This window comes from Somniosus microcephalus, unplaced genomic scaffold, assembly GCF_052327205.1.
Source record: "Somniosus microcephalus isolate GS21.2 unplaced genomic scaffold, FLI_Smic_1.0 unresolved_chr1, whole genome shotgun sequence".
NCBI lineage: Eukaryota > Metazoa > Chordata > Chondrichthyes > Squaliformes > Somniosidae > Somniosus > Somniosus microcephalus.
The window spans coordinates 7,924,058-7,934,422 of record NW_028225179.1 but is presented as its reverse complement, the minus strand read 5'-3'; the positions used below and the strand labels follow the sequence as shown (position 1 = coordinate 7,934,422).

Here is a 10,365-nt window from a genome sequence, read left to right as displayed (position 1 = left end):
TTTGCTGTCAGTGAAGAGAGACAAGAAAGACCAAAGTGCCATTTGCCCCTCTCAGTGTGGCCCTGAAGGACTGTGTCCAGGCTAGAGTTCTGTTCCCATCGTACGATCCTCCCCCAGATTGTCCTTTCTGAGCTCCAGCCAAGTGATGCTAAACACTCAGGTGGGAAAGACAAAAGTCCACAACAATGTGTTTAAAACAAAGTTGATTTATTGGACATATATCCAGAATATTAAACTCCAGCCCAGTTCCCGGAGTTATTAACATCAGCAGAAACAATCCCCACCTGTCAGAATGAACATGGTTCAGTCCTGGATGTGATTAACAGCAGCAACAACAGAATCCAACCCCTGCAGTCACTTGTGAACTCGCTGGTGTGTCAGGAGGTGGGATGAGCGAGTGAATCCCTTCCTACACACGGAGCAGGTGAATGGCCTCTCCCCGGTGTGAACGCGCTGATGTGTCAGCAGGTTGGATGAGCGAGTGAATCCCTTCCCACACATGGAGCAGGTGAACGGCCTCTCCCCAGTGTGAACTCGCTGGTGTGTCAGCAGGTGGGATAAATTAGTGAATCCCTTCCCACACTCAGAGCAGGTGAATGGCCTCGCCCCGGTGTGAGTGTGCTGGTGTGTCAGGAGGTGGGATGACTGAGTGAATCCCTTCCCACACTGAGGGCAGGTGAACGACCTCTCCCCAGTGTGAACTCGCTGGTGTATCAACAGGGTGGATGAACAAGTGAATCCCTTCCCACACATGGAGCAGGTGAATGGCCTCTCCCCAGTGTGAGTGCGCTGGTGTATAGTGAGCTCAGATGATCGCCTGAACCCAGTCCCGCAGTGCGAGCGCCTGAACGGTCTCTCATCAGTGTGAACACGTTGATGGCGCATCAGTTCCCTGGAACTTTTAAAGCACTTCCCACAGTCCGAGCAGTTAAAAGGTCTCTCATCAGTGTGAACTCGCTGGTGTCTCAGCAGGTGGGATAACTCAGTGAATCCCTTCCCACACACAGAGCAGGTGAACGGCCTCGCCCCAGTGTGAACACACTGGTGTGTCAGCAGGGTGGATGACTGAGTGAATCCCTTCCCACATTCAGAGCAGGTGAACAGCCTCTCCCCACTGTGAACACGCTGGTGTATCAGCAGGTTGGATGACTGAGTGAATCCCTTCCCACACTCAGAGCAGGTGAACGGTTTCTCCCCGGTGTGAACATGCTGGTGTATCAGCAGGTTGGATGACCGAGTGAATCCCTTCCCACACTCAGAGCAGGTGAATGGCCTCTCCCCGGTGTGAACATGCTGGTGTATCAGCAGGTTGGATGACCGAGTGAATCCCGTCCCACACTCAGAGCAGGTGAATGGCCTGTCCCCGGTGTGAGTGCGCTGGTGTGTCAGGAGGTGGGATGACTGAGTGAATCCCTTCCCACACTCAGGGAAGGTGAATGGCCTCTCCCCGGTGTGAATGCACTTGTGTCTCGATAGGCCAGAGGGTCGGCTGAAGCCTTGTCCACACACAGAACACATGTACGGTTTCTCCCCGCTGTGAACGGTGCTTTTTGCTTCCATGTTCAGAGGCCGATGATATTCAGATCCGATGAGTCGAGTGACTGTCAGATCTTGACACGATGTTTGGTTTGAGTTTCCTCTCTGCAAATCCTCCCCTTCCAGTGCCCTATAAAATTAATATTAAACAGGGAGCGTGAGAGACAACCCACAAGAAAACAAAGGCAGGTTGTGAAATTGAGCTCAATGAATCTGGTCAATTGTTGGGCCGGCACTAGAAAAAAGTGACCATGAAAGCTGCCGGATTGTCATAAAAACCCAACTGGTTCACTGATGTCCTTCAGGGAAGGGAATCCACCACCTGGTCTGGGCCTACACAAGACTCTGGCCTCTATGGGAGGAGAGAGAGAGAGAGGTGGGTGTGGGAGGGGGAGGGGGCGAAGGAAAGGAACTTTATACATCTGCAACTCAACCAGAACTTTGCTAGAACCTCCAAAACCCGCAACCTCCACCACCTAGGAGGACAAGGGCAGCTGTTGTATGGGAGCACCATCACCTCCAAGTTCCCCTCCAAGTCACACACCATCCTGACTCAGATATATTCATCGTTGCTGGGTCATAATCCTGGAACTCCTTACCGAACAACATTGTGGGAATACCTTCACCACACGGACTGCAGTAGTTCAAGAAGGTGACTCACCACCCCCTTCTCAACGGGAAACTGGGGATTGGCAATACAGGAAACTTTCGTTTAAACGGAGGTTAAATATCCGGAATGCTCTATCCAGCAGCAAAATTCAGGAGTCGGTTCAGATAACTTTTTTTACTTTTAGCTGCTTTTTTTCTCCATTTGTGGCTCTGCAAGCATCTAGCTAAAGCTGTTGCTTAGCTACAGAGATGCTTGCAAGCTGCACCAACTGTTTTGAAGCTGTTGCTAAGCAACAGGGTTTGTTGCTTCAGACGGAGCTCAGAAGCTCCGTATCTTTTAACTATAGCGCGCATTTCTCCGGCAGTGTTGATCGACCGGCACCAGCTCGGTCCCGTCAGTGCCGGATACCAGAAAGTTTCCTGTATTTGCTGCTCTTGCTAGCTACGCCCACATCCCAAGAATTAATTAAAACAAATCTGTAGATGTAAACTGGATTAAAAGCCTGTACAGAAATACTTGTTCCTAAAACAATACTCTTTTACATTGTACGGACAGTGTCTGTGTAACAACCTAATCTCCCCTAGAAACCACCTCCCTTGACAGTCTCACATTGGAAATTGTTGGGTCTTCCTGGGCTCAGAAGTACTGGCGGTTAAACACAGCAGCTTCTCCTCCATCTCCAGTCCAGCTCAAACTGAAGCATAGAAACATACAAACATAGAAACATAGAAGATAGGAGCAGGAGTAGGCTATTCGGCCCCTCGAGCCTGCTCTGCCATTCAATGCGATCATGGCTGATCATCCAAATTCAGTACCCGGTCCCCGCATTCTCCCCATACCCCTTGATCCCTTTAGCTTTAAGAAATATATCCAACTCCTTCTTGAATATATTTAATGTATTGGCCTCTACTGCCTTCTGTGGTAGAGAATTCCACAGGTTCACCACTCTCTGGGTGAAGAAATTCCTCCTCATTTCTGTCCTAAATGGCTTACCCCGTAACCTTAGACTGTGACCCTTGGTTCTGGACTTCCCGACCATCGGGAACATCCTTCCTGCATCTAGTCTGTCAAGTCCTGTCAGAATTTTATAAGTTTCAATGAGATCCCCTCTCATTCTTCTAAACTCCAGCGAGTACAAGCCCAATCGTCCCAATCTCTCCTCATATGCCATTCCTGCCATCCCAAGTATCAGCCTGGTGAATCTTCATTGAACTCCTTCCACGGCAAGAACATCCTTCCTCAGATAAGGCGACCAAAACTGCACACAATACTCAAGATGTGGTCTCACCAAGGCCCTGTACAACTGCAGCAAGACATCCTTGTTCCTGTACTCAAACCCTCTTGCTACGAAGGCCAACATACCATTTGCCTTCTTAACCACCTGCTGCACCTGCATGCTTACCTTCAGCGACCGGTGCACAAGGACACCCAAGTCTCATTCAATTTCCCCTTCTCCCAATCTATTGCCATTCAGATAATAATCTGCCTTCCTGTTTTTGCCACCAAAGTGGATAACCTCACATTTATCCACATTATATTGCATCTGCCATGCTTCTGCCCAATCACCCAACCTGTCCAAATCATCCTGTAGTTTCTCGGCACCTTCCACACAGCACACACGCCCACCCAGCTTTGTGTCGTCTGCAAATTTGGAGATATTACATCTAGTTCCCTTGTCTAGATCATTAATATATATTGTGAATAGCTGGGGTCCAAGGACCGATCCCTACGGCACCCCACTAGTCACTGCCTGCCACTCGTAAAAAGGCCCATTTATTCCAACTCTTTGCTTTCTGTCTGCCAACCAGTTCTCTATCCAAGCCAATACCTTGCCCCCAATCCCAGGTGCCTTAACTTTATACACTAATCTCTTATGCGGGACCTTATCGAAAGCCTTCTGAAAGTCCAAATCCACAACATCCACTGGTTCTCCCTTATCTATTTTACTAGTTACATCCTCAACAATGAAGCAACAAAAAGACCTACACAGGTGGCCAGGGACCTACCTTCCGTCAGACTGCAATAAAACTCTTCCCCGCAGCTGCTGACTAATGGCGGCCGCAGCACCCACAATTCCCCGCGCCCCAGAAACCGCTCTATCCAACGCGCCGATTTCCCCGCTGAGAGTGCGCATGCTCCCCGGGGCCGCAGACCATTCTGGGAGCCTGGCTCCTGTCCTTTTCCCGATTCAGGCTTGGTGGAACCGGCTGAAGAAACCGGGAAGCGGCGGCTCGGATGGGGGAGGCGCTGCACCCTGGGTTTCCTGGTGCCAGGGCCCTGGCAGCACGTCTGCAGGGCCCGGCCGTTCTGATTCTGATTGAGTTTTTGATGAGGTAACAGAGATTGGCAGAAGAACCAAAGGCGACATGAGGAAAAACTTTTTTACTCAGTGAGTGGTTAGGATCTGGAATGCACTGCCTGAGAGGGAGGTGGAGGCAGATTCAATCACGGCTTTCAAAAGGGAATTGGATAAGTGCCTGAAGTAAAGAAATTTGCAGGGTTACGGGGAAAGGGCGGGGAGTGGAACTCGCTGAAGTGGTCCTGCAGAGAGCCGGCACGGGCTCAACGGGCCGAATGGCCTCCTTCTGTGCTGTAACCATTCTCTGATTCTATAAAATATTAGAAAGTTTGCTCCACAGAAGCACGAGGTTTATCTGCTTTTATTGATGAATTTAAAAAGTCTCTATTAAAACCTGAGCCAGTGTGTTGTGAGCCAAAGAGCCTTGTGTCCAATGCGGGGAATAAAGGCCCACAGCCTCCCCGGGCCCCGGTCCCTGAACAAGGGACTGGAGAAACTCGCTGCCCTGTGGATCAGACAATCAGCTGGCGCCAGTCCCGCCCCTTGGGCTCCCCGATTGGTTGGAGGACCCGCCGCTGGCTCGCTCCTCCAGCCCCGCCCCACTCACTCCCTATTGGTCGGACGCTCCCGTCACAGGCCCTGGGCTCGGGTCATGTGTCGCCGAGGAGATCACGTGCACCGTCCAACTGATGCCGCTCGGTCCGGGGCCTAGCGCACTCAGGTTTTTCTATTTCTCTTTATTCTCTCCCGATCCACCCCTCCCCCCCACCCCGCGCGATTCTCCACCCAATCGGAGCGGAGAAAACTCACTTTACGTCACCGATCGCGACTCTGGAACCGACACCAAGGCCTTTCCCCGGAATGGCCCGCGCCAACTCCGTCCGGCAGGATCCGAGTGCACAGGTGCAGCTCAGAGTGTGGGTGGGGGGTTGGCCCCCTCTGGGCATGCGCGGTTGTTGCCCTTGGTGACCGGGAGGGGTCACTGTGCCAGACTCGGTCCAAACCGCCGCTCCCTGTGCGCATGCGCGGACTATCATCTGTCAATCAGCCATCAGCCAGAAGAGGTCGCTGGTGAGACCAGTGAAGAAAGAAAGACTTGAATTTCTATAGTGCCTTTCACCACCACCGGACGTCCTAAAGTGCTTTACAGCCAATGAAGTACTTTTGAAGTGTAGTCACTGTTGTAATGTAGGAAATGCGGCAGTCAAATAGTGTACAGCAAGCTCCCACAAACAGCAATGTGATAATGACCAGATAATCTATCTTTTTGTTAACTCTGTTTTTCTCTCTACGGATGTTGCCTGGCCTGCTGAGTGTTTCCAGCATTTCCTGTTGTTATTTGAGATTTCCAGCATCCGCAGTATTTTGCGATTATCCTTTTGTTACATTGATTGAGGGATAAACATTGGCTAGGACACCGGGGATATTTCCCCTGCTCTTTCCCACATTACAACAGTGACTACGCCTCAAAAGTACTTCATTGGCTGTAAAGCACTTCAAGACATCTGCTGGTCATGAAAGCACTATATAAATGCAAGTCTTTCTCAAAATAGTGTCATGGGATCTTTTACATCCACCTGAGAGAGCAGACAGGGCCTCAGTTTAATGTCTCATCCGAAAGACGCCACCTCTGACAGTGCCTCAGTACTGCACTGGAGTGTCAGCCTGGATTTTTGTGCTCAAGTCTCTGGAGTGGGACTTGAACCCACAACCTTATGCCCCAGAGGCAAGAGTGCTACCATAGAGTCATAGATTTATACAGCACAGAAAGGGGCCCTTCGGCCCATCGTGTCTGCGCCGGCCACCAAGCCCTGCCTATTCTAATCCCATTTTCCAGCACTTGGTCCGTAGCCTTGTATGCTATGGCGCTTCAAGTGCTCATCTAAATGCTTCTTGAATGTTGTGGATTTTATGCCTCTACCACCCTTTCAGGCAGTGAGTTCCAGATTCCAACCACCCTCTGGGTGAAAAAGCTTTTCCCCAAATCCCCTCTAAACCTCCTGCCCCTTACCTTGAAACTATGCCCCCTGGTTATTGACCCCTCTACTAAGGGGAAAAGTTCCTTTCTATCTACCCTATCTATGCCCCTCATAATTTTGTACACCTCAATCAGGTCCCCCCTCAGCCTTCTCTGCTCTAAGGAAAACAACCCCAGCCTGTCCAGTCTCTCTTCATAGCTGAAGCGCTCCAGCCCAGGTAACACCCTGGTGAATCTCCTCTGCACCCTCGCCAATGCAATCACATCCTTCCTATAGTGTGGCAACCAGAACTGCACACAGTATTCCAGCTGTGGCCTAACTAGCATTTTGTACAGCTCCATCATAACCCCCCGCTCTTATATACTATGCCTTGGCTAATGAAGGCAAGTATCCCATATGCCTTCTTAACCACCTTATCTAGCTGTCCTGCTGCCCTCAGGGATCTATGTACATGCACACCAAGGTCCCTCTGATCCTCTGTCCTTCCTAGGGTTTGTCGAAGTCTCGACTCCCGAGTAAGACTCTTTAAACACAAAGTATCATCAAAGGAAGACTTTATTAGTTCTTGTGTACAAGGGAAGCGGACATGTAGACAATGGCTACGCTGACCACTTCCAAGATCATAGGCAAAAGGTAACATATTTATAGTTAAAGCAAGCCTTCAGAATCACATGATCGAAGTCTGAGATCATAATTAGTTACAAGAAAAATATAGTGTTAGTAAAAATGTAATCAAGGATAAAAAGGGCTGGAACAAAAAGAAATGCCTAGAGATAGGGTTATCTAATCTATAAGTCCTGTTCTTCTTTGACTCCCTATCCTGGTTTATTCATGACTCAAGGGCTATTTTCATCTAGCTATGTGAAAGAGATAGGGAGGCTTACAGTATGTACCTCTGAAGGTCTTTGTTCTAATTAACAGATGAGGTCATCTGTTAATTTGGAGAGTTCTGCTTTTTCAGCAGAACTAGTAATTACTAATCTATGGAAGCCATTTTGTGTTTTCTATTCTGTACCTTGTGAAGCCATTTTGTAATATAAAAGTACACTTCCTCATTCCCCCCTTTTGTCCTTACTAGGACAATCCAATCCTAAGGATTTTACTTTATTCACTGTGCGCTGTTCAATTGCCGGGGCCTTTATTGTCTATTGATATATTTTGGGCATATGTCTGCTTTATACTCCTGCAGCTTATGTTAGCCTGCAGGTTTTATTCTATTTCCTGCAGCTTATGTTAGCCTGCAGGTTTCTCCTTTATTTCCTGCAGCTTATGTTAGCCTGCAGGTTGGGCGTGACTAAACACCTTCTAAGGAGATGGGGAACAAACAGCTTATAGAGGAGGACTAAAAATATGGTGATGACCCGCACAGTTTATGCCTGACCTGTGGGGCCTTCATGAGCTCAAGTGCTCCTGGAGGTTCTACCATTCATTGTGTATTCCCTTGCCTTGTTAGTCCTCCCAAAATGCATCATCTCACACTTTTCAGGGTTAAATTCCATTTGCCACTGTGCTGCCCATCTAACCAACCCGTCTATATTCTCCTGTAGCCTGAGGCTTCCCTCCTCGTTATTTACCACTCCATCAATTTTTGTGTCATCTGCGAACTTACTGATCATACCTCCTACAGTCATATCTAAATCATTCATGTACACTACAAACAGCAAAGGACCCAGACCCTGTGGTACACCACTGGACACAGGTTTCCAGTCACAAAAACAACCTTCGACCATCACCCTCCGCCTCCTGCCACTAAGCCAATTTTGGATCCAATGTGCCAAATTGCCCTGGATCCCATGGGCTCTTACCTTCTTGACCAGTCTCCCATGTGAGACTTTGTCAAAAGCCTTATTGAAGTTGACGTAGACTACATCAACTGGACAGCCCTCATCTACACACCTAGTCATCCCCCATCGAAAAATTCAATCAAATTGGTTAGACATGATCTCCCCCTGACAAAGCCATGCTGACTATCCTTGATTAATCCTTGCCTCTCCAAGTGGAGACTAATTCTGTCCCTCAGAATTTTTTCCAATAATTTCCCTACCACTGATGTTAGGCTCACTGGCCTGTAATTCCCTGGTTTATCTCTACTACCCTTCTTGAATAATGGTACTACGTTAGCTGTTCTCCAGTCCTCTGGCACCTCCCCTGTGGCCAGAGAGGTTCTGAAAATTTGTCAGAGCCCCTGCAATCTCCTCCCTTGCCTCACACAGCAGGCTGGGATACATCTCGTCTGGGCCTGGGGGTTTAACCACTTTTAAACCCGTTAAAACCACTAGTACCTCCTCCCTCTCAATACTAATTTGTTCAAGTATATCACAATCCCCCTGCCTGATTTCTGTGCCTGCATCGTCCTTCTCCATAGTGAACACAGATGCAAAATATTAATTTAAAACCTCACCTACATCTTCTGGCTCTACACACAGATTGCCACTTTGGTCCCTAATGGGCCCTACTCTTTCCCTGGTTATCCTCTTGCCCTTAATATACTAATAAAACACCTTGGGATTTTCCTTTGTTTTGCCTGCCAGTGTTTTTTCATGACCCCTCTTCGTTCTCCTAATTTCTTTTTTAAGTATCCCCCTGCACTTTCTATGCTCCTCTAGGGCTTCCACTGTTTTTAGTCCTTTGTATCTGCCAAAAGCCTCCCTTTTTTTCCTATACCATTCTTGTATGTCCCTTGACATCCAGGGTTCCCTGGGCTTGTTGGTCCCACCCTTGACCTTTACGAGAACATGTTGGCGTTGTACTCTCTCTATTTCCTTTCTGAAAGACTCTCACTGCTCTGATGTGGATTTTCCTACAAGTAGCTGATCCCAGTCCACTTTGGCCAGATCCTGCCTTATCATATTAAAATCGGCCTTCCCCCAATTTAGAACCTTTATTTCCGGTCCAACTTTGTCCTTTTCCATAACTACTTTAAATCTCACCGAATTATGGTCACTGTCACCAAAATGCTCTCCTACTAACCCTTCTACCACTTGCCCTGCTACATTGCCTCGAATTAGGTCCAGTACCGCCCCCTCTCTTGTAGAACTTTCTACATGTTGGCTGAAAAAGCTCTCCTGGATGCACTTTAAGAATTCCACACCCTCTAAGCCTTTCACAATCTGACTATCCCAGTTAATATTGGGGAAGTTGAAATCCCCAACAATTATTACCCTATTATTTCTACACTTCTCTGAGATTTGCCTACATACCTGTTCCTCTATCTCCCCCTTACTGTTTGGGGGCCTATAGTACACTCCCAGCAAAGTGCTTTCCCCATTTTTGTCTTTAAGTTCTACCCATATGGCCTCATTAGAGGAACCTGCTAAGGAATCATCTCTCCTTACAGCAGAAATTGACTCCTTGATTAATATTACTAACCTGATTTTTGGTCAACTCTTGAGTATTCACGTTTAATAAATCTCCGGGAGAAGGAGTCGCTTCACTTGTACTGGTTCCTGGGGCCTGATCACCTTACCCAGGAGCAGGGCCTTGACCCTGACTTTGCTCACTTGTACTGGTTCCTGGGCCCTGATCACCTTCGCCAGGAGCAGGGACTTGATTCTGGGGGTGTTTTATTGCAACACTTGGTTTACTTGAGAAGAGCCCCATCAGGGCGAGTGTGGGAGGGTCAGGGGGCGAGTGCGGGAGGGTCAGGGGGCGAGTGCGGGAGGGTCGGGGGGCGAGTGCGGGAGGGTCGGGGGGCGAGTGCGGGAGGGTCGGGGGGCGAGTGCGGGAGGGTCGGGGGCAAGTGCGGGAGGGTCAATCTCCAGGATCAGTGTGTATCTGAGACAATGGGACTCTCTCAGACCTTTCTCCCCAGTCCATCTCCAGGTCCAGTGTGTATCCGAGTCAATTGGACTCTCTGACCTTTCTCCCCAGTCCATCTCCAGGACCAGTGTGTATCTGAGTCAATGAGACTCCCTCTGACCTTTCTCCCCAGTCCATCTCCA

General features: G+C 48.8%; 1 protein-coding gene across 1 annotated transcript; it reads right to left on the bottom strand.

The window, feature by feature from the left end:
- Positions 1-247: 247 nt before the first annotated feature.
- Positions 248-5,366, bottom strand: LOC147093383 (uncharacterized). The gene is made up of 2 exons (XM_085974299.1): positions 5,256-5,366; positions 248-1,666 (listed from the first exon to the last, which is right to left on the bottom strand). The coding sequence occupies exon 2, from the start codon at positions 1,558-1,560 to the stop codon at positions 355-357; it is 1,206 nt and encodes a 401-aa protein (XP_085830425.1). The 5' UTR covers positions 1,561-1,666; positions 5,256-5,366; the 3' UTR covers positions 248-354.
- Positions 5,367-10,365: the final 4,999 nt, after the last annotated feature.

Coding starts and splice junctions, on each gene's coding strand:
- LOC147093383 (XM_085974299.1), bottom strand. CDS start 1,560: ATGGAAGCAAAAAGCACCGTTCACAGCGGGGAGAAACCGTACATGTGT.